The sequence below is a fragment of the Primulina eburnea genome, chromosome 11 (genome assembly GCF_022965805.1).
Source record: "Primulina eburnea isolate SZY01 chromosome 11, ASM2296580v1, whole genome shotgun sequence".
Lineage (NCBI taxonomy): Eukaryota > Viridiplantae > Streptophyta > Magnoliopsida > Lamiales > Gesneriaceae > Primulina > Primulina eburnea.
In genome coordinates, this window is record NC_133111.1 from 39,599,718 (window position 1) to 39,620,535 (window position 20,818).

Consider the following 20,818-nt stretch of genomic DNA (forward strand, 5'->3'; position numbering starts at 1 on the left):
AAAGGAAATATCCTGGATTGATCATTAATTTGGACTTGCCATTATGATACATTGTATATATATATTTTTTTTAAAAAAACAAAGCAAAGAAATTGCTGGAATTAAACAAATATATTTGACCGTACAACAATAAAAATGTTACACTTCAATCACCGAGAAAGATCAGTTACTGCATTCCGATGTAATGAAATAAAGATAATCCATGTGTTTAAAATTAAGAGTTAGTCTTATGTATGACAATCTCACGTTTTTGCATATTCATTGCCGGGTTGTTGATGTTGTTTGAGTTTCGAGTGGAATTTAACGTTTTGAATTCTGGGGTTTTTTTTTTGTTTTGCGAAAGTTTGGAATTTTTTTTTTTTGTTTTGGTTGGGAGAGGTGATTATCCATGGCTTCTCCACATGGGAACGCTCCGTCGGAGCCTGCGAAAATGGAGCAGATTATTACTGATTTTTTTGCTAAAAGCCTTCACGTGATACTGGAATCTCGACGCCCTTATGTTTCGTCTCGTAAATATAATGGCGAACAGATTTTATCGTCTCCTTCTCCATCATCATCATCATCATCATCATCATCATCTTCCTCCTCGAGTTTTCGGCCAAGGGGTAAGTGGTTTAATTTCGCTCTTAGGGATTGCCCTGCTGCTTTTGAAAACATAGACTTTTGGCGGCAGAGCAATCTTGAACCTGTGATTGTTGATGTTGTTCTGATAAAGAGGCGGGAACCCCTTGAGTTCTTCACCAAAAAGGAGTGGTCTTGGGAGGAAAGTCTCTAGGAAAGAGCCTTGCTCTTATGATTTGAGAAGTTATGACTTTGGGTGTGAAAAGATTATTGAGAGGTGGGTTATACAATATGAAAGTAAGAAGGGCTGTGGTGGTAAAGGAAGTGGCGTATCTGGGAGTAGGTGATCCACTTGTACTAGCTCTCATGTTTTGTACAAGAAATCTTTGTTGTTGTTAGATAGTTGTATGCGACTGTTAGGCTTTTGCCTGCTTATAAGTTGTTTCATGATCTCATTTCATCAGCCCGGATTCGATTGTATAATCCTGACCATCGTGTTTCATCTTTTGTTGAGCCATTTACCCGTGGACAAGAGGCTGATATGCAACAGTTTGTTTTTAGTCCTGTGGATACTTCTCGTGGTCGGCTTTGTTGTACGTCGTTCTTGGATGTAAGTTCCGAACCTTCAACCCCTATATCGCCACAGTTCATACCCGAATATGTTGGCAGTCCAATGGCCGAACCACGTAGATGGTTTCCATCTTTTCCTGAATCACAAAGCTCCCGATTTACACGTGCGTTTGGTAGGCATCATAGCTGGAGTTATGGCCCATATTCCAAGTCTCATGCCCCATTCCCTGTTTCTAAGCAAGAAGATAGTCATTCGAAGAATCCAAGTCATGAGGAGTATTGAACTTGTACGGATTTTCCTTTGCCTCGTAATGTAGCTTCTCAAACCCGTGTTTCTAAGCAAGATGCGGGTGCAAGTGATTATCACTCCATGTCAACATTTGACAAGGTATATACGGTGATCATAGTTTTATGGTCCCCTGTTCCCCAAAATCATTTTAAACAATGATGTTGCCTTTTGCAGTTACCTTTCTTGAATGATGAACTCAGGAAGATATCTGATGAGAAACCGTCGTCAAATAGCTCACCATCAAAATTAATCTCTAGAAGCTCTAGTAGGTTAACTTTTTGGGGCGGTTATGATGATTCAGAGTTTTTGGGGCCATTTGTTTTAGATAATGATGCCAAACTAAGTGTTGGTTCCAGGTAATCATTTTGCTTACTTGATTGGTCTAATAGTTAGAAGTCAATGGCGCTTAGCTGATTTGGAGATAATTTTCAGGATTAATGTCTTGTCTTCTGTCAAGACCGAATCGTGGTAATTGCCATATCTTAGTATGTGATGTGAAACTTGAAGAGAAGACACTCTCTCTGGCGTGAATCTTAATTTGTTCTTAGATTTCGTGATAGAGTTATCCCGTAGACTTTTAATTTCTACCCTGCCTCTTTCAACAGCTTGATGCATTCTTTCTGCCCCAGAAATATTAAAGTGACATGCGGATACTTCGTCCCCAGAAACAGCAGAATAATCATTTTTGCCTTCGTAGCTTGTCCATGCAACATAAAAAGATCTTGGTACTTTCTCAACAAGAAAGGCTTTCTTAATGGGAGAACAAATTTCCAACCCTTGACTTTGTTGTTTCAAAGACCTTCATCTCATCAATCTTACTTTGTAGAACCAACTTTACATCTTTGCCATTATAACAATACGAGAGCAACTATGAGATGCTCAACTATATGCTACGTGTTTTGAACGTTCTTTCCATATTATACCTGCCTCGTAGGTCACATATTAGTGGGGTTGTTAGTTGCAGATGTGTTGTTACTGATGGATATAAACTATCGTATTGCGGCTTGTATAAGAAAAATCATGTAATTTTTATCTTAATCTGAGTTCTCTAGTAAAAAGTAAATAGTTTCACCCCGTTAGGGACCGTAAGCATTTAACATTTCACATATTTAACTATGTATTGTACAACAAGAGGAGGGGATCCACAGGTCTTCCTTCGCAGACCTCATTGTTGAAGATTATGTGACACTCTGTGCTTCATGAACGCGCTAGAGACCAGTTATATTAAATATCTTGCATCTTCAATAGCTTAATTTTAAATTTAAGTAGTCCTTCAACTTTATTTGCATTGTCTCAAAATCAAGCTAATATGCCATGTATATTACCAGATCAGGATCATTGCATTCCTCAGAGCGAGACATACCAGCTAAAGAGTCACAAGTTGGCGCTCTTCTTCATATGCTCCAGAATGCACCGCCTCTTCACCATGACAGCTCTTTTTCCTGACAAAGTTCCAACCTCGAAAACTGCACTCAGGAATTATAACAAGACTATAACTGATGCACTGAACGAGCTCCGTGGGTATGGAGAATTGAAAGATGATTTGCTGAAGAAAGGTAAAGATTCCAAGGCGTAGACGAATAGTATATCTTTCTTTGGGAGATTTACGTGCGGCATTCTACTGCGGAGCAGCAGTATCTTTCAGTATGCTCGTGATTTTTGTGGCAACAGCCCATTTATTTTCCTAGAAGTTTTCGAGCTAATTTTTGATGATTTGGAAGCGAAGCTCGGTTAGTGTCTAGTCCGAATTGAGATGTTGGTTTTAAGGCTTCACTCAAGTAAATATATGTCAATGTTTTGCATGTCCAGAAGTTTTGAGGACTATCTATGCATATTTGTACATACTTTTTTTATACATTCCTAAATGAAATATTGATCAAATACAGAATACTAATCTGATTCTATGCATAATACATGTGTGTTGATGAAAATAATAATTAAACTAATAATTAATAATTATATTGGGGATGTCAATGGAACATGTGAGTTTAAGGTTATACCATTTCCTTTTTCAAATTTTCTGTTTGTTCAATATTTAGCTACACTTTTCGCCGATGACTTATGTCCCCATTTGGCACCAAGATCTCACATTCGAAACAAGTTCTGGGTTCGAGATTCAATTGTAACAATCTCACGAAGATATTTTATATTTATTTTTGTGTCATTATCATGTAATCTAAAATAAATGTATTAAATTAAGATAATAATGTTATTTGAAAATGCACGACGCAAGCTTTTTATTTACTATCAATACTTTTAAGCTTCAAACATGGAACATATTAAGGGACTTAAACGATGTTGAAAAACGAACAGGATTCTCAAATCCTAGATTTGATACTCTACACGTACTGTAATAGATAAAAAAAATGTTAAGGTTGCATTTGGAATGACGAATTTGAATCAAGAGATAAATTCATAAAAACAAATTCGTTGGTTTGTTTGAGCAAATCCACTTGACAATATATTTCAAATCTCAAATAGTTATTTATTGTGATATATTTTAAGTCCATCTCTTATGTTCTAAAAGGGTGAGCTTATGCTACACCGAGAGTAGATCTTCCGGTTTTTGTTTTGTATAAGATAATCGTTGGATCATCTCATTTGAAACGAAAAAATGTGAGGTCCATAAATATTTTTTTATTTTGCAGTGAGATGATCGACCAATCATCTTATACAAACACATCAAGAATTCTACTTTTGATGTAGCATAGACTCACCTGACGTAAAATTGCTGGAAAGGAATTATTTGTTATTGTTGAAGTTGAAGAATTGTTTACTTTCCGTCAATATTATTTGTTTTGTAATAAATAAGTCGTGGGCGTTATATTTGTAATTTCAGGTGTGGCTTCAACAATAAAATCGACAATATTGGATCACTGATTTTTTAAAATTACATCATATATATTTTTAAGGTGAAATTTATTAAAAATTTAATTAAACATTCCCCACTTCTAATTCATTGGATGGGCAGCAAAATCTTATCCAATATTAGAGTTGAAACACTCAAGACAAAGACGAACCTATAATATATATAATTTCTGGTAAAAGAAGAGAGATTGAAGACGTTTGAACAACTGGAAATTAAGACTAATTTAAACAAACTAAAGATATTTAATCCGAAGATAGGGAAGTGAAACCTTTCCACCGCAGGATCGATATCCACAGTCGAAATGGATCCAAAAATCACAGTCTTGGCAGTGTAAAGCCATTCCATCTTTGAAGCCTTCGATAATTTCGTGGCAATATGTATACCCACAGGTTTGGCTGCCGAGATTCATCATCCTCGTTAAGGTCAATGGATGATCCTCGTGACAAGGCACTTCCACGGTGCCACCAAACTTGATTTTCGAAAATTCCCCTACTGAAGGAATGCAGTCGACATGAAACGATTGGTCACATTCGGTACAATGATAGAACCAATACTTGGAATCAATGTCTTCTTCGCAGAATTCGCACAAGTGATCAGTATTGTGGTCTTGGGAAGAAGATGCAAATGTCAGAGCGAGGGGATGTTTGTCGAATTTATGGGCGACTGTTTTAGGCAGACGAGCACAATCAATATGTATCATGAAATTACACACACCGCAGTGGTATACATACCGACATGATTTACCACAACACGATACCCACTTTGTCCTATTTAAGTCTGGAAAAGTTAGAATAAGAGGATGTTGCTTGTGTGAATCATGCTCGATGACTCTCGGAGAAAAGGAACATGCAAGATCGTCAACTGCGGAGCTCTGTTCACTATATGAGTATCCGAATCCGTTGCAGTACTTGCGGCAACTATAACACTCAAACAAAGAAAAGAATTCATCTGATCTCGGGGAAACCAGGCTGCCAGTGGCTGATATGTAAATCGAATCTTTGATAGAAAGAGGCAAATCCACACAAAATTTGTGGAGGAGAAAATTGCATTCAGAATGGGCTCTACATCTATAAAATGGGGGTGAAATAGGGTGAATGCATGCGTTGCAAACTGATTCTTGTGCAATGTCTTCTTCATCGATGAAGACCAAAGAATGGGCGTGGTATTTTTCCAACATGTTGGTAGAATTTCTCTCCTGTATAGCCCTCTCCTTTGCTAATGAACGAATCATCGAACTCGGAAAAACATCGATTGACAAAGTCGGTAGATGAAATATCTCACCTGCATGCAGATTTTGTCATAGAAATTATTTATATGTATGTTGCTTTTGTGATACCATTCATTCATTCATATATAGGTAACAATTAATATACAAGTAAATTTAGTTACCTGGGTCCTTCATCTTTGATATTGCACAATCCACATGACTGGTAACTCCACACGTAAAACAATAATAAAGCCCGAATTCACTAATCGTTTTTTTCGAACAAATTAGACACTGGCTTCTTCTAGAATAAAAGTCAAGCAAGGAGGCAGCAGAATAGAGGAGGGAGAGATTGTGGTCATGGTTTTGGACTCCTACAAAGCTGGGTAACAAGGCACAATCATGGTGAATCCAAAAATTGCATTTTTGACATGAGAAGAAATAACCCTCATGTTCTTTCCCACAAGCGTCACAAAGCAACAGAGCCTTCTTGCACAGAAATACCAGTGGATGTTGGGGGTGGCTCGTGTGTGTTATTTGGATATCTAAGGGAAAACCACATAAAGGATGGAGTACAAACTCGCATTTGGTGCAGTGGTAGATGAAATTCTCGCACAATTTCCCACATTTACCGCACAAACAATTCTCATCACGGGGCTTTGCAAGTAAAACGAGAGCATGTTTTACAATTTTATGTACATTAAATTCATTAGTACTGAGGAAATAATGGTGCGATTCGGGGGGAAGTTGTGCGCAAGCTCGGTGGAGATAAAAATTGCAACCTTGAATGGTGCACATGTAACAGGGGCTCGACAACACATACAGCCCACATGCATTGCAGCAACGCCGAATTTCCTCTGATTCCTTGAAGATGAGTGGGTGCTCATGAGCAAAATGTACATTATTCTCCATATCTCTTTATTTCTTTCTGTATGTCTCTATTTTTGACAATAATCTATATATATAGATGTTGATTCTTGGAGTAGTATATGGGCAAACTCTTCTATCTTGTTTTTTGCACTTTTACTGATTTTTTTTATTCACCAGTTTTTTATCTTTCTCTTTTTAAAAATACTTATTCACCAAAAAAAAAGAAGATGCAAATTACAATATTAAAAATACAATTCAATAATAAATCAAAAACGAAAAAAATTAAATTATAAGACAAAAAATGTAATTATCGTTATTTAAATCTGTTTATTTGTTTTGCTAATAATTAAAAGTGATGTTTTTTTTAAATACGTGATACAAATATAGATGGTTATTTTTTTTTTCAAGAGCATATATGAAGATTTATTTTTTATATAAAGAAGAGAAAGCGGAAAAGGGCACACAACAAAACAATCCAAAATAAAAAAAAACAAAACAATCCACAAGCTAATTTATGTATTCATACTTTTTTAAAGTGGCTTAGTTCTTACCTTTTGTATCAAGCAACGACCTAGATTTATTATATTTATTGTTGATTCTTGGAGTAGTATATCGGCAAACTTTTCTAGTTTGTAGTTTTAACCTTTCTTTTTTTTTCTTGGACCAATATCATGTTTTTTGTACTTTGCTGATTTTTTAAATTAATTTATGTGTTTTTATATTTTTCCATTTAAAAATCCAAATTCACCATTTGCAATGCCCCACATCGATTGGACATAGTTCGTGTGAGTTGTATATATGAACTTAGACAATCATCTCCTTAAGATAGTTTTTGGTGTTGAGTTATGTTCAAATCTCAATCTTAACCTGATATCAGAGCCTAAGACCACTGTTATGTGTTGGATTGCCCAACTCTAGTTGTTCATTCTTGAGCATGATGGATGTGTTAAGATGTCTCATATCGGTTGGACAAAGTTCCTAGAAGTTGCATTTATTGATTTGGACAATCCTCCCCCTGGAGCTAACTTTTGAGATTAAGTTAAGTTCAAGTCTCAATCTTAACCGACACATGACCAAAAGTAAAAAAATATATAATAATCCATATTTAAATCGGTTTATTTGTTTTGATTAAACGATAATTAAAAAGTGATATTTTTTAAATACGTTAAACAAATTTAGATGATTTTTTAAGAAAATACATGAAGATTTTCTTTTTATATAAAGAAGAAAATGGTCCACCATAATACAATCCACAAGCTAATTTATATATTCATTATTTTTTAAAGTGGTTTAGTTCCTACCTTTTGTATCTAGATTTATTATATTTATTGGTGAACGAGCTAAATTTATTATATATGTATGTGTGTGTGTGTATAAATATATATATATTTTAACATAAAATAATTTTTGTGTAAACATATTTTATTAGAACTCAAAATTGTTTGAATTTTGAATTTGTTACGGCTTTTTTCCTCAAAAAAGTAAATCAGCTTGTATTTTGGGGATGCAATATTATATCACAAAAACTCTTGTAAGACGGTCTCACGGATCAATTTCGTGAGACGGATATCTTATTTGGGTCATCTATGAAAAAGTATTACTTTTTATGTTAAGAAGTATTACTTTTTATTGTGAATATCGATAGGATTGACCCGTCTCACAGATAAAGATTCGTGAGATCGTCTCACAACAGACCTACTCATATTATATTAGAATAATTATCAATCAACTTTCAAAAACTAAGAAAGAATCCAATGTTGTAACAAAAGCTTGCGCTTTACGATATAGTAAAACCAAGCATTAGCAAAGTCAAGAATATCACATGAGAAGCTTTTAATATACCGTATATAAATTAATAATTAATTATTTTTGTTAATCCCAGCCGAGGTACCTTTGGGAGAAATTAAGAGGCCATTACATGAAGATATATACTAAGAGTCAGTACTTACGAGGCTTGATGTTTTCGAAAATTTTGAAAACATAATTGATATCACGCTTTAGAAATACAGAATACTAATCTGATTCTATGTATGTTTGTGTTGATGAAAATTAAAATTAAATTAAAACTAATAATTATATTAAGGATGTCAATGGCACATGTTGGTTTAAGATTATACCATTTCCTTTTTCAAATGTTCTTCGTATTCAATATTTAGCTATCTTTTTTGTCGATGACTTATAGCTCGTTTGGAACCAAGAAACGAGTTCGAGTTCGAGTTTGAATTCGAGACACAATTATAACAAGCTCTCAATTGAATATTTTATATTTATTTGTGTATCATTATCATATAAATTTACTAAATTAAGATATTAATGTTATTACAAGCTTTTTATTTAAGGTTAAAACAGGGAACATATCAATGAACTTAAATGATGTTGAGGAAAAAAATTATATTAGCCTCAAATCCTTGATCATCACTCTACACACATGTTGTGAGCGACAAAAAATGTTAACGGTCGCATTTTGATTGATGGATTTGAAGTAAGAGATTTCAAATCTATAATAACAAATTCATTTGACAATGAATTTCAAATCACAAATAATTATATTTTGAGTCATTACAGTTAATTTAAAATTCAGAAATCCTTCTAAATTTAGTTTAATCCTCTCTCTCTAGTTATTGGTCAATAGATAAATTTTTCGAATGATCTAAATATTTTAAAAAAACTTGGAAGAAATTTCTGAAAAACATGATATTACACTTAAATTTGTCCCCTTAATTCTAATATTCTTGATAATTTTTATCGATTAGATCTCTTATGAAACAGTCTTTATTGAGACAAGTCAATCATGCTCATATTACAATAATAAGTAATATTTTTTACATAAAAAATAATATTTTTTTTAATGATTGACCTAAATAGATATATGTATCATAAAATTGACTTATGAGACTATTTCACAATTTTTTTTTATTTCTATTAGAAGTCAGTTGATTACGTGAATATTTCTTTAGTTACCATTTATCGTGTTATTTAATAGTAAAATCTTGTTATTGGATTTTTTTTTTAAAAAACAAAATCTTTAGTATGTCAAAATGGCAAGACTAGTACGATTTAAATTATTATTAAGCATCACATTATAATTATTTTGGGTGTCATATATTATTTGTCTTTTATATTTAAGACATGTTTAATTTTAAAAAGAAGTGGTCAATGAAAAATAAAAATTGAACGCAACTTATTTTTTTGAAGGTCCAATTTTTAAATTTGACTCGAGTAAAAAAAAGTAAAAAAAAAAAATTAAGGTTATTTTGTTTTTAAACCTTAGTCAACTATTTATTTAAAAAAATGATCACACCAAGTGTTGAGGATGTCATTTTTTAAATAAATTATTGACCAATATTATTTTACAAATTTTCCCAAAAAAGTCGTACGACCCTGTTGCCACTTACTAAGAGCAAAACGAATCAATCGGTCATCTTAGTACAAGCAATCGGAAGGAATGCAGTCAGTCGCCCACAATCTAGGCAATAGAGACTAGTCGAGATTCGGGAGATCGTGTTAGAATTTTGGGGCCATAAATGTAATTATAAATGTTTATATGTCATCAATTAAATAAGTCATAAACTTATGTGGTCTAATTTAGAATAAGAATTGACTTGAGGACTTAAATGTCATGATATTTAAGTGTGGATACCATATATGATATTTCTGGTTTGTTGAGGGACCAAATTAGAAATAGTGAAGTTTGATTAATTATAAAATGGGTTATGGTCCCAATTTTGCAGAGACGTATCGTTCTGTTTCCCATCAACAGAACTCTTTGGTTTTTTGGAAGAAAACTGCAAGATTGAAGATCACTCCCAATAATCATCAACAAATCATGGATTCCGGTACGCTTCCGCAATTATGATGCTTATATATGTAGTTTCTTGAGAATTGAATAGTATTTAGGGATTTGTGTGTTATGATGTAAAACCAAATTGATTTCATCAATTGGTATCAGAGCCATCTATTTCAATTTTTGAGAAACGGTTCGTCCTTCAATAATTATTACGAATTCGGGAATGTTTAATTTGTTTTCGAAATTGTATCGGTGACGTGGGTCAAATGATTTTGGATATATTCATTATTATCGGTTAATGGCATGATTAGTGATAACAAAATTGGTTTTTTTTTTTGTTTTCATTCCAAATCTGAATCGGTGCTTCTTTGTTTGACCTGTTTTGTTCCCTTAATGTCATAATTTCAAGTTCTGAGTTTTCGGTCCAATCATCTATTGTTTTGTTTCCACATGATTTCAATATTTTACAGTAAGGATTTTCTCGGGATTCCGGGTTTGTGCGGTGATTTGTGATCCAAATATTATTTTATTTGTTTTTCTTTCCAATAATTAAGTAGATCGATACATAATTATTAAGGGTATAATCGGTGGAAACAAATTTTTTTTTTCATGGAATGATTGAATCGGTGCCTTTTGTTTTTCTTGAATCTTTTCCACATGCATTTGATAGTAAGGGCATGATTATTATTTAAAATAATAATAATTTTGTTTAATTAGTTTAATAATCTGTCATGTGTGTTTGGTTGAAAGTTGGTACGGTGGAATCCATAAGTGACTTTTGGGAATTGCATATCAATGGACACGTTCTTTGGTTGAAACCGTTTTGTTTTTTTTTTTTTTTTTTTGACATTTTTTTATTCTGATAACTGCACTGATTTTTTTTTCTGGAATTTATTAAAATTCATTGTGTTTATTCATTTTGAGTAAAATAATTTAATTGTTTTACCGTAATTGATTAAAATTTTGGAGTGAATTTCATAAATATATTAATATCTAATATTTCAAATTAAATTAAATTTGAATTATATGTCGCCAAAGTGACCGCTGTTATTTAATTTATTTTTTTTTGAGATATTAGGATATTATTAAAGTTTTTAAATAAAGTGAAAATGAGAATATTTATGTGAGTGTTGATCGGCCCAAAGGAAGATTTATACTTGACAAAATGATTCATTTTCTTGTGATAATTAACATGTAACAATTACAAGATTTTACTTGTTTATTTTATGAAAATAATAAATCTATCCAAAGATAGATTTCTTGTTTGTCATACATTATTGTTAATGTTTGATTATTGCAACAAGAGTACCACTTGCATATAATATTATTGTCCAAAGATTTAATATTGATATTGCACTAGGTATCTTGAGATGGGATTTTCTATTTATTTTAATTTGTTTGAGATGGGCATGTTAATTATGTTATTATTTTTTATGTTCTCTTTTCAGCAAAAGTTGCTACTATATCTGCTAATCTAAGTTCCGTGCCGATCCTTAATGGGACAAATTTTAAGGATTGGAAGGAGAACATTCTTATTGTTCTTGGCTGCATGGATCTAGATCTTGCGATCAGGACAGAGCAACCTACCGCTCTTACGGATTCTAGTTCCTCTGAACAGAGGGCTATATGTGAGAGGTGGGATCGCTCTAACCGCATGAGTCTTATGATCATCAAACGCGGCATACCTGAGGCTTTTAGAGGTGCGGTGTCCGAGAGTGTCACCAAAGCTAAGGATTATCTCGATGAGATTGAGAAGCGCTTTGCCAAAAGCGATAAGGCGGAAACAAGCACGATTCTGAAGAGCTTGATTTCCATGAAGTATAAAGGCAAGGGGAATATCCGAGAATATATTATGGAAATGTCTCACCTTGCATCGCAGTTGAAGGCACTTAATCTTGAATTGTCGGAAGACATGCTTGTTCATTTAGTGCTGATTTCTCTTCCAAATCAATATAGTCAGTTCAAGATCAGTTATAACTGTCAAAAGGAGAAATGGTCTCTTAATGAGCTCATTTCTTATTGTGTTCAAGAGGAAGAGAGATTGAAGCAAGACAAGACTGAAAGTGCACATTATGCAAGTACCTCTAAAGATAAGGGCAAGAAAAGAATGAATGAGGCTGTTAAAGGTCCATATGCAAAGAAACAAAAGCAAGATAAGGACAAGAAAGGTTGTTTCTTCTGTGATAAGGATGATCATGTCAAGAAAGATTGTCCTAAGTACCATGCATGGCGTGCAAAGAAAGGTACATTTTCAAGTTTGGTATGTTCTGAAGTAAATTTAGCTTCAGTACCAAGAAACACTTGGTGGTTAGATTCCGGTGCTACTACTAATATAAGTGTTTCAATGCAGGGTTGCCTGAGCTGCCGAAAGCCAAATGATGCTGAAAGATGCATTTATGTAGGTGATGGCAAGTCGGTCAAAGTGGAAGCAATAGGGCATTTTAGATTGTTATTAAGTACTGGTTATTATTTGGATTTAATAGATACTTTTGTTGTACCGTCGTTTAGACGGAACTTAATTTCTGTTTCTAGTTTGGACAAATTAGGATATTGTTGTTCATTTGGAAACAATATGTTTAGGTTATCTATTAATTCTAATGTTGTTGGAACTGGTTCACTTATAATTTATGACAATCTATATATGCTTGATACAAATGCTTCTTATATTGAAACCCTAAATGTGGAATCACGTGGTACTAAGCGTAAATTTAATAATGAAAACTCTGGTGCATTATGGCACAAGCGATTAGGGCACATCTCTAGAAATAGAGTTGAACGACTTGTATCAGATGGAATTTTGAACTCCATTGATTTTACAGACTTAAACAATTGTGTCGAATGCATCAAAGGCAAACAGACCAAAAGAAAGAAAGAGGGTGCATATAGAGCTACTGAGGTATTGGAATTGATACATACAGATATTTGTGGACCATTTCCAACATCTTCTTGGAATGGTCAACAATATTTTGTATCATTCATTGATGATTACTCTAGATATGCATACTTATTTCTTATCCATGAAAAATCACAGACATTGGACGTTTTCAAGTCATTTAAGACTGAAGTCGAGAATCAACTCGACAAAAGAATTAAGAAAGTCAGATCTGATCGTGGTGGTGAATATTACGGTAGAAATGACGGTTCAGGGGAACAACGTCCAGGACCTTTTGCTCAATACCTAGAGGAATATGGAATCGTCCCGCAATACACCATGCCAGGCTCACCAAGCATGAATGGTGTAGCTGAACGACGAAATAGGACTCTTAAGGATATGGTAAGAAGTATGATCAGTCATTCAACCTTACCAGCGTCACTCTGGGGAGAAGCATTAAAAACAGCAACTTACATTCTAAATAGAGTACCAACTAAAGCAGCTATTAAAACACCTTATGAACTTTGGACAGGGCGAAAGCCAAGTCTAAAACATTTTCATATTTGGGGATGTCCAGCTGAGGCTAGACCATATCGACCGTATGAAAAGAAACTTGACTCCAGAACAGTCAGTAGCTACTTTATTGGGTATTCTGAGCGATCAAGGGGCTATAAATTTTATGATCCCAAAGTAAAGAATATATTTGAGACGGGAACTGCAGTATTTTTTGAGGATATTGAGTTTGGGGGGAAGAATAAAATAACAGACTTTGTCTTCGAGGAGGAATTTGATCCAAATACTCTTCAAGAGGAAATGGTTCATATTCCTATGATTGATACTGATAATGTTCAGGATTGTATTCCTGTCATTGATCAAGATATGATACAAGAACAACAAGACATTGTCAATCAAGTTCCAATCGAACAAACTCAACAACCTCAAGAACCAGCGTCTGAAGAACAAGTGTCTTTACGGAGGTCCACTAGAGAAAGGAAGAGCGCTATTCCGGATGATTACATAGTGCTACTCCAAGAACATGAGGAAAATGATGGTATGACGGAGAATGATCCAATCAACGTTCGTCAAGCCATGCAAGATTCAAATTCTCAAAAGTGGGCCGAGGCAATGAGTGAGGAGTATAAGTCAATGCAAGACAATAAAGTTTGGGAACTTGTCCCATTACCAGAAGGTGTGAAACCCATTGGTTGTAAGTGGATTTTCAAAACCAAACGGGATTCAAAAGGTAATGTGGAGAGGTACAAAGCACGTCTTGTAGCTAAAGGCTATACTCAAAAATATGGGATTGACTTTAAAGAGACCTTCTCTCCAGTTTCATCGAAGGACTCTTTTAGGACAATCATGGCACTTGTTGCACACTTTGATATGGAACTTCATCAGATGGATGTCAAGACAGCTTTTCTCAATGGAGACATTGAGGAAACAATCTATATGGTGCAACCAGAACACTTTGTATTTGGAAATCCAAAGAATATGGTTTGCAAACTTAAGAAGTCCATCTATGGGTTAAAGCAAGCTTCTCGTCAATGGTACCACAAGTTTCATCAAGTAATTATCTCATTTGGTTTTGAGGTAAATGTAGTAGATGATTGTGTGTATCATAAGTTCAGTGGGAGTAAACATATATTTCTGGTTTTATATGTGGATGACATTTTGCTTGCCACAAACGATATAGGCATGTTGAACGATACCAAGAAATTTCTCTCTAGACATTTTGAAATGAAAGATCTTGGTAACGCCTCTTTTGTATTAGGAATCCAAATACATCGAGATCGTTCTCAAGGTATTCTTGGATTATCGCAAAAGAGCTATATCGATAAGGTACTTAAAAGATTTGGCATGCAAGATTGTAAGCCAGGTAATACCCCGGTCGCTAAAGGAGACAAGTTTAGTCTTAAACAGTGCCCTAAAGGAAGCCTCGAGATTCAAGAAATGCAAAAGATTCCCTATGCTTCGGCTGTAGGAAGTCTTATGTATGCTCAAGTTTGTACGCGTCCAGATATTGCGTACATTGTTGGAGTGTTGGGCAGATATTTAAGCAACCCAGGAATGGATCACTGGAAAGCAACCAAAAGAGTAATGAGATATCTAAAGAGAACTTGTGATTATATGCTCACATATAAGAGGTCGAATAATCTTGAGATCATGGGATATTCGGACTCCGATTTCGCGGGATGCCAAGATAGCATGAGATCCACTTCAGGCTATGTATTTCTATTGGCTGGCGGAGCTATCTCTTGGAGAAGTGCCAAACAAGCACTAACAGCTTCTTCCACCATGGCGGCTGAATTTATAGCATGTTACGAGGCATCTAATCATGCAATATGGTTGAGGAATTTTGTCACTGGGCTGCGTATTCTAGAAAAGGTTGAAAGACCATTGAAATTGTTTTGTGACAATAGATCAGCTGTATTGTATTCCAACAATAATAGGAGCTCGACAAAATCGAAGCACATCGACATCAAGTTCCTTGTTGTGAAAGAAAGAGTACAAAGTGGACAGATTTTGATAGAACACATAGGAACAAACTCTATGATAGCAGATCCTTTTACGAAGGGTTTGCCACCCAGTGTTTTCCATGAGCACACTGCTCATATGGGTGTTATTCAGTTTGATGAAGTCTAGATCTAGTGGGAGTTTGTACTATACATTTTATGTTTGGTTTTGTTGTTCAAACTTATGTATTTGGATATTTTCTGATCAGAAATAAAGTTCATTGTTTACTTTACACTTTGTCTAACTGAAGTTAAGGTTTTTGATCTCACTTTGGTAAAGAAGGACCAGTTGAAAATTGACATGAATAGATCACCTTGCATGTAATTTTCATGCCACACATTCATGATTGATCTATGTCATTTGATTGTATTGATATGTGTGATCATTGATGGTTCAGTTGTGATAGATACAACAAAGACTGCATTGATCCTATGTCGATATAATTAATGGACGAGATTGTTTAAGAAGTCTTATTGTTGTGATGACAAAAGTTTTGAGCTCATCAAGTTTAACACATTTATAAGTTTACACATATGGTCCAGTGGGAGATTGTTAGAATTTTGGGGCCATAAATGTAATTATAAATGTTTATATGTCATCAATTAAATAAGTCATAAACTTATGTGGTCTAATTTAGAATAAGAATTGACTTGAGGACTTAAATGTCATGATATTTAAGTGTGGATACCATATATGATATTTCTGGTTTGTTGAGGGACCAAATTAGAAATAGTGAAGTTTGATTAATTATAAAATGGGTTATGGTCCCAATTTTGCAGAGACGTATCGTTCTGTTTCCCATCAACAGAACTCTTTGGTTTTTTGGAAGAAAACTGCAAGATTGAAGATCACTCCCAATAATCATCAACAAATCATGGATTCCGGTACGCTTCCGCAATTATGATGCTTATATATGTAGTTTCTTGATAATTGAATAGTATTTAGGGATTTGTGTGTTATGATGTAAAACCAAATTGATTTCATCAGATCGGTGCTCAGGCGATGTATGAATGATTGATACAATATATAACGACTTATATGTATGTAGTTACCAAGCAAACTAAGAACATTAATGAGAAGGCGGCGGCAGCTAAGTTGAAGCAGATCGTTTGAGAGAGAAAATAATTTTTTTGGTCAACTAACTTGTTCAATATTTTGTTTTGATTCACTAAGTTTCCAAAGTTTTTTTTTTGGTACACTAACTATTTAAATTGAACCAAAATAACTGAAAATTAAAAATTAGCGTATCAAAACCAACATTTAAAAATTTAATAGACCAAACCCAAAATCAGAAAAATTAATGAATAAAAAAAACTTTTTCCTAGCGTGTAACGACTTCAGACATATCAGCCTTTGCAACGTCTCTACCAACAAAATTATCAATCTTCTTTCCTCCTCAGTGTGATGCGGCATTTTGGTTTTTCTAAGCGGATAATTTCCTTAATCAATTGTGAATTTTAAACTGTTATTTTTGTCAATATTAATGGTTCGATTGCATGCATGCAGATTCTTTCATTCGCTCAGTCATGGCCTTCGTCAAGGTGATTCTCTATCCCTTTTTACTTTTCATTTTGGGTGTGTTTAATACCTTTCTAGGGGCTTGAACCCAATTTAATACATTTCTAGGGGCTTTATTATTTATTGACATCATTTATCATAGACTCACATGGTTCAAAACCTTCAAAAAGCGATTATTCTCCTCACAATCTCAAGGTAAGTAATATTATTATTGATCAAATGTTCTAGTTTTTTTGTAACTTTTATCGAGCAAACACTAAATTGAGGGTCAAAGTATTTTCTCGATTTGCTTTGTGATGTAGATAATAGTCTATGTGTTCTTAAAACCTTATGATTAATTCATTTTGAATACATCTCGACTTTTAAACTCTATAAAAGTCATCATCTACTAAATTGAATACACGCCCTTAGTTATCTCCTAAGCAAATGCTAATGCACATCCTCTTGAACTCAGTACATCAATACTTCCAAAAAACATTATCTAAATAGTTTATTCTCAACCAAAAAAATTGTCGTCTTGCTCACTAAGAACAATGACTAGGGTTTGCCATTGAATGCACTGCAAGACTAAGCAATTAATCCTTCCTTAATTGTTGTTGACAATCTCATGTTTCCTTTAATCAATAAATATTACCTCATCTGTGAGATACTTTCCTTATTTGTAGAATACATTCTACTGTTTGACATGGATGTGCTTGGATTAATATATTTGAAACGATGTATTGCAAATATCTTGGTTTGTTTGAATGAAATTAAATTCAGGTCGTTGTATCAAGTTAACAAGTTTCATCCAAATCAAATCAATCAATCCAAATACAACCTAACATACATATATTTCAATTACTTTTCATTTTCATTACTCGGTGCTTCATAAGTATTGAATGGCAAGTCATCGGGTGTTTTTAAATGGGAGAGGCCCTTATGACTCAAGGATGATGCTCCCATTATGTTCGGGTCGAGAGAGAGATAAACGATTGGATGTCCACGTATTCAGGTCAATTTAAGTTGTAAAAAAAAAAAAGGAAAAGCAAATGTGATCTATTTGTTGTAATTGTCGCTCTCTAATAGATAGATGTCACTTCAGTCGATGTTCACATAAATATTCATAACGAATGTTTATTATATATATTAATATATATAGACACACGCACACTATTACTTAAAGTCAGTATAATTATATATTATTTTCTATCATTTTTTCAATTTAAAAATTTGATAGCTTTCATTTTAATTTTTTTTTTTTAAAAGAATTATATAGTTTCCATTCTTCGAAATGTCGTTTTCACTTCTATTTGAAATGGACCGACTTCTCGTATTCTCTGTAACCTGCACTGTCTTTATTAAATTTAAATGGGATATTGATATAACAAAGTGATCGGAAGATTAATGTTAGCCTCAAATTAGAGGTCCAAATAATAAATAACCGTTCAAGTGGTTGCCAAATTTTGAGTGTTATTAATAATTTTTGCCAGATATTTCTTATATTATCATATTTTTAAAATCTGAATTACCTTGCTAGCTTGAACTAAAACTTTGAGTCTTGGCTCGGTTCCACTTGAATTTAATTAAACTTGAAAATAACGAGCCGAATTCGAGCTCAAAATTCGGTTTTATATCATGCGAGATCATACTGTATTTAACTTCTAAACAAACATGGTGATGCTTGTTAAACCGATTATCACAAATGTTTGATGTAATTATTCACCGTTTTCGGGCTATCTTGAAATCGTCCTACCTGACAAATTAAATTAATTTTTACTTTCGTTTTAATTACTTCGTGAAGCTAGATATATGGATGTAATCTTTTACGCACTTAATTACGAAGATAAAAAGTTCGTTTTTTGTTGGACGTTTGTCGCTTTACGAAAAGTTATAGTTAGTGATAACAATACAACTCGAATCTTTTAAACGTACAATAGTTCAAACATCATGTTTCGATTGATCTACTCAACAGATACGATTATTCCAACCAACAAATCACCACTTTAGTAACAAGTGGCATAATAATCACCATCAGTAGTATCTCTCTTTAATCTACTGTTCAGAATATATCATTGTTATAATATAATTGTGTGGGAAAAATATTGAAAATAACTATACCCATTGTCATTGAAATCATTGTTATATATTAAATTATGATATATTTGAACAATTTATTTAATATATATTTGATCAGTAGTATCTCTCTTTAATCTACTGTTCAGAATATATCGTTGTTATAATATAATTGTGTGGGAAAAATATTGAAAATAACTATACTCATTGTCATTGAAATCATTGTTATATATTAAATTATGATATATTTGAACAATTTATTTAGTTTTTAAAATATATATTAATAAAATTCTTCAAATTAAGCCAGGAAATTTTGCATGTTTGTTTTGGGTACACTGTATGTAACTCTGGTGCAGATACATAATATCAATATGATTACCTTTTATTCCATCTTCTTGTTTAATATCTGTTTTGTTCATTATGTTTAGCAAGACTTGTCAGTGTAACAGGAAATAGTAACCAAATTAAAGCTTTCTTAATGGGAGAACAAATTTCCAACCCTTGACTTTGTTGTTTCAAAGACCTTCATCTCATCAATCTTACTTTAATTTGTAGAACAACCAACTTTACGCCTTTGCCATTATAACATATATACGAGAGCAACTATGAGATGCTCAACTATAAGCTAAGTGTTTTGAACGTTCTTTCCATATTACACCTGCCTCGTAGGTCACATATTAGTGGGGTTGTTAGTTGCAGATGTGCTGTTACTGATGGATATAAAATATCGTATTGCGGCTTGTATAAGAAAATACATATAGTTTTTATCTTAATCTGAGTTCTCTAGTAACAAGTAAATAGTTTCACCCCGTTAGGGACCGTAAGCATTTAACATTTCACATATTTTACTATGTATTGTACAATAAGAGGAGGGGATCCACAGGTCTTCCTTCGCAGACCTCATTGATGAAGATTATGTGACACTCTGTGCTTCATGAACGCACTAGAGACCAGTTATGCTAAATATCTTGCATCTTCAATAGCTTAATTTTAAATTTAAGTAGTCCTTCAACTTTATTTGCATTGTCTTGAAATCAACCTAATATGCAATATAATGTGTATTACCAGATCAGGATCATTTCATTCCTCAGAGCGAGACGTACCAGCTAATTTAAACAAACTAAACATTTTTAATCCGAAGATAGGGAATTGAAACCTTTCCACCGCATGATCGATATCCACAGTCGAAATGGATCCAAAAATCACAGTCTTGGCAGTGTAAAGCCATTCCATCTTTGAAGCCTTCGATAATTTCGTGGCAATATGTATACCCACAGGTTTGGCTGCCGAGATTCATCATCCTCGTCAAAGTCAATGGATGATCTTCGTGACAAGGCACTTCCACAGTGCCACCAAACTTGATTTTTGAAAATTTCCCCACCGAAGGAATGCAGTCGACATGAAACGATTGGTCACATTCGGCACAATGATAGAACCAATACTTGGAATCAATGTCTTCTTCGCAGAATTCGCACAAGTGATCCGTATTTTGGTATTGGGAAGAAGATGCAAATGTTAGAGGGAGGTGATGTTTGTCGAATTTATGGGTGACTGTTTTAGGCAGATGAGCACAATCAATATGTATCGTGAAATTACACACACCGCAGTGGTATACACAACGACATGATGTACCACAGCACGATACCCAAATTGTCATTTTTGAGCCTTGATAAGTTAGAACAAGAGGATGTTGCTTGTGTGAATCATGC

General features: G+C 33.7%; 2 protein-coding genes and 1 pseudogene across 7 annotated transcripts; 2 read left to right on the forward strand and 1 right to left on the reverse strand.

The window, feature by feature from the left end:
- Nucleotides 1-388: 388 nt before the first annotated feature.
- On the forward strand, nt 389-1,414 carry LOC140805968 (autophagy-related protein 13b-like; annotated as a pseudogene).
- Nucleotides 1,322-20,219, forward strand: LOC140805969 (autophagy-related protein 13b-like). Of its 6 annotated transcripts, none has more exons than XM_073162359.1 (5): nt 1,322-1,519; nt 1,595-1,776; nt 1,853-1,888; nt 2,026-2,145; nt 20,178-20,219. In XM_073162359.1, coding segments are annotated over exons 1-5 (357 nt in total). In that variant the 5' UTR covers nt 1,322-1,501; the 3' UTR covers nt 20,179-20,219. The 6 variants fall into 6 exon arrangements, with proteins under 6 accessions (XP_073018460.1, XP_073018459.1, XP_073018458.1 ...); XM_073162358.1 differs by lacking the exon at nt 20,178-20,219 and adding an exon at nt 2,749-3,315; XM_073162357.1 differs by lacking the exon at nt 20,178-20,219 and adding an exon at nt 2,754-3,315.
- LOC140805967 (uncharacterized) lies at nt 4,370-6,407 on the reverse strand. The gene is made up of 2 exons (XM_073162355.1): nt 5,679-6,407; nt 4,370-5,570 (listed from the first exon to the last, which is right to left on the reverse strand). The coding sequence occupies exons 1-2, from the start codon at nt 6,403-6,405 to the stop codon at nt 4,522-4,524; spliced, it is 1,776 nt and encodes a 591-aa protein (XP_073018456.1). The 5' UTR covers nt 6,406-6,407; the 3' UTR covers nt 4,370-4,521.
- Nucleotides 20,220-20,818: the final 599 nt, after the last annotated feature.

Bases quoted from the DNA above. Each gene is read 5' to 3' on its own strand.
- LOC140805969 (XM_073162356.1), top strand. The intron at 1,777-1,852 runs GTAATCATTTTG...GATAATTTTCAG, and splicing joins AAACTAAGTGTTGGTTCCAG to GATTAATGTCTTGTCTTCTG. The intron at 1,889-2,025 runs GTAATTGCCATA...CTCTTTCAACAG, and splicing joins TCTGTCAAGACCGAATCGTG to CTTGATGCATTCTTTCTGCC.
- LOC140805967 (XM_073162355.1), bottom strand. From the start codon at position 6,405: ATGGAGAATAATGTACATTTTGCTCATGAGCACCCACTCATCTTCAAG. The intron at 5,571-5,678 runs GTAACTAAATTT...ATCTGCATGCAG, and splicing joins ATCAAAGATGAAGGACCCAG to GTGAGATATTTCATCTACCG.